General features: G+C 30.9%; 1 protein-coding gene across 1 annotated transcript; it reads left to right on the top strand.

Moving 5' to 3' along the window:
* Positions 1-396: 396 nt before the first annotated feature.
* Positions 397-1,770, top strand: LOC141702199 (uncharacterized; the record flags this gene model as incomplete). The annotated part of the gene is made up of 2 exons (XM_074505894.1): positions 397-705; positions 1,386-1,770. Coding segments are annotated over exons 1-2 (519 nt in total), but the record flags the coding sequence as incomplete, so codon positions are not given.
* Positions 1,771-2,086: the final 316 nt, after the last annotated feature.

Raw genomic sequence — 2,086 nt, 5'->3', positions numbered from 1 at the left:
AATTTGTGAATTTGGTTAGTGTATTTATTTATAAATATTAATATAAATGTTTGTTGTTGGCAGGATTCGAATCTCGAAATTTACTAGTAATTTTATAAATAATAATAAAAATGTTTGTTGTTAGCGGGATTCGAACCTGTAAACTTGGTTGGTGTATTCTTTTTAGTATTCGGATCTAACGATTATGATCATTTGGTTAAGAGATCTGACGGTCGTGATTGAAAGAGATAACCAAAAATAGGGTTAACCAAACTACAAATTATACCCCTATTCATTCGGTTATTATAGTTTAGTATTAGTATAAATTAGTATAGATTCACAATCTACTGATCATTAGTAAAAGAGATAAAAAGTAAGATATAAATATAATTGAATATTTGTCGTTTCTCTGTGTTAACATTGTCGAGGAAAAAGTCCTTTGGCGCTCTATGTAAACACCTCATTCCCTCTGTTTTTTCCTCCGACGCTACTCTCCGTGTTTCCCTTTCCTCCACATTCTGCTGCTATTAAGCCCTAATATATACATACATATACACACAAACTGTAATAATAATAACTTATTTAAAGAAAAATGATGGATGATACAAAAAGAAAAGAGCTCTTGCATAGATGGAGAGGTATTGAAGAAGAAGACGAAAACGACGACGATGATTCGCCGATTGCTTCTAACAAACGGCGTCGTTTCCAACAACTTAAAGAGAACTGGTGCTTTTCATTTTTCCTAATTCAAATTGATATATATATTTTTATTTTTTTTCATTACTTAGCTTCCACAATATTATTTATATAAATACTTTGTTTAATTTATAATGAATTGCATTTTAGTTTAAGTTACACCGAAAAATGATAAATTAGTGTACTGTGGACTGTACATGTGTTTTAGCCTTTTAGGTCTCTTCCAGGGTTGTTGATTTCGGGTTTATGCTCGTGTTTGAGATTGGGTTAATGATTGAAGTATTTATATATTAATTCATTACTTGATTCGTTACTTGACTCCCCCACAGTTGGATATATAATTGTGTTAGTAGATGACAAGTTGCGCTTTAGAGTTGGTTTTACTGAACCCGAGAAGTCATTGTATTGATAGGTCTTTTCTAGGGGGGTAATTTCTTAAATTATGCAAGTGTTGTGCAGTAATTTTGTGTTGTTTTTTAGTTGACCAAAATTTGATAAAAAATGAATATGCGGAAGGAATGAAATGTTAATGAACGAGCTATTCCAGGTCATATTCAGATCAATTGAGTTGTGTTGTGTCATTTCGGGTTTTGTCTATTTAGTTGCGGTGAGTCATGCTCATGTTCATGCAACACACTGGCATTCTTTGTCTTTCGTCTCTCGTTTTCTGTTCCATGTGTGTAACACAGCCTGTTATTCATATCATTCAGGTTTTCAGACGTATTTAACATTTTGATTCATTTGCCCAAAGAAAATCACATTTCGTGTGGCTATAGGGATTTGATGGGACCACTTCTAGAAACATTTTATAATTATTTTGAAGATAAACGCCAAGATTCTCCTCTTAAGATTTTATGGAAAAGGATTTCTGAGGAATTAGGTCGTTGCACACAGTGTATTTGCCAGCATCATCAAGCCCAAGAGAGTTACAGTATGGAATATGACTCCATTTCAGTTGGCCCACTTGTTTCTGTCTTGCAAACACTTGATGAAGAAAGGGTGACTGAACATTTGAAAGAACTTAATGCTAAAATTGCACAGGGCGAGTATGATCCAGCTTGTGTCAATGATGAAGTTGTTAGCATCATGTTTGAGGTAATTTTGATGATGAAATATCTTATTTAAACTTCGTGCCTGTTTGAAAAATCTTAAAATAAGTAACTTATGATTTAAAATTAATAATTTACTTAAAAGTGATAAGTAGATGAATACTTATAAGTTATGCAAGAGTTTGGTTAATTTTACTTATAAGTCACATTTTTTTTAACTTAAGTGAACTAAAATAAATAATTTTTAAATATTATTATCTTAATTCATGACTTTTAAATTAACTTAACATTTAAAAACATATATTTAAAAACTAAAATTAATAAAAAAGTGAAAAATTAAAATAAGTTTGGAAAAAATACGT

Source organism: Apium graveolens, unplaced genomic scaffold (assembly GCF_009905375.1).
Source record: "Apium graveolens cultivar Ventura unplaced genomic scaffold, ASM990537v1 ctg4766, whole genome shotgun sequence".
NCBI lineage: Eukaryota > Viridiplantae > Streptophyta > Magnoliopsida > Apiales > Apiaceae > Apium > Apium graveolens.
The sequence above is the reverse complement of the archived record's forward strand: the minus strand, read 5'-3'. Positions and strand labels throughout refer to the sequence as shown.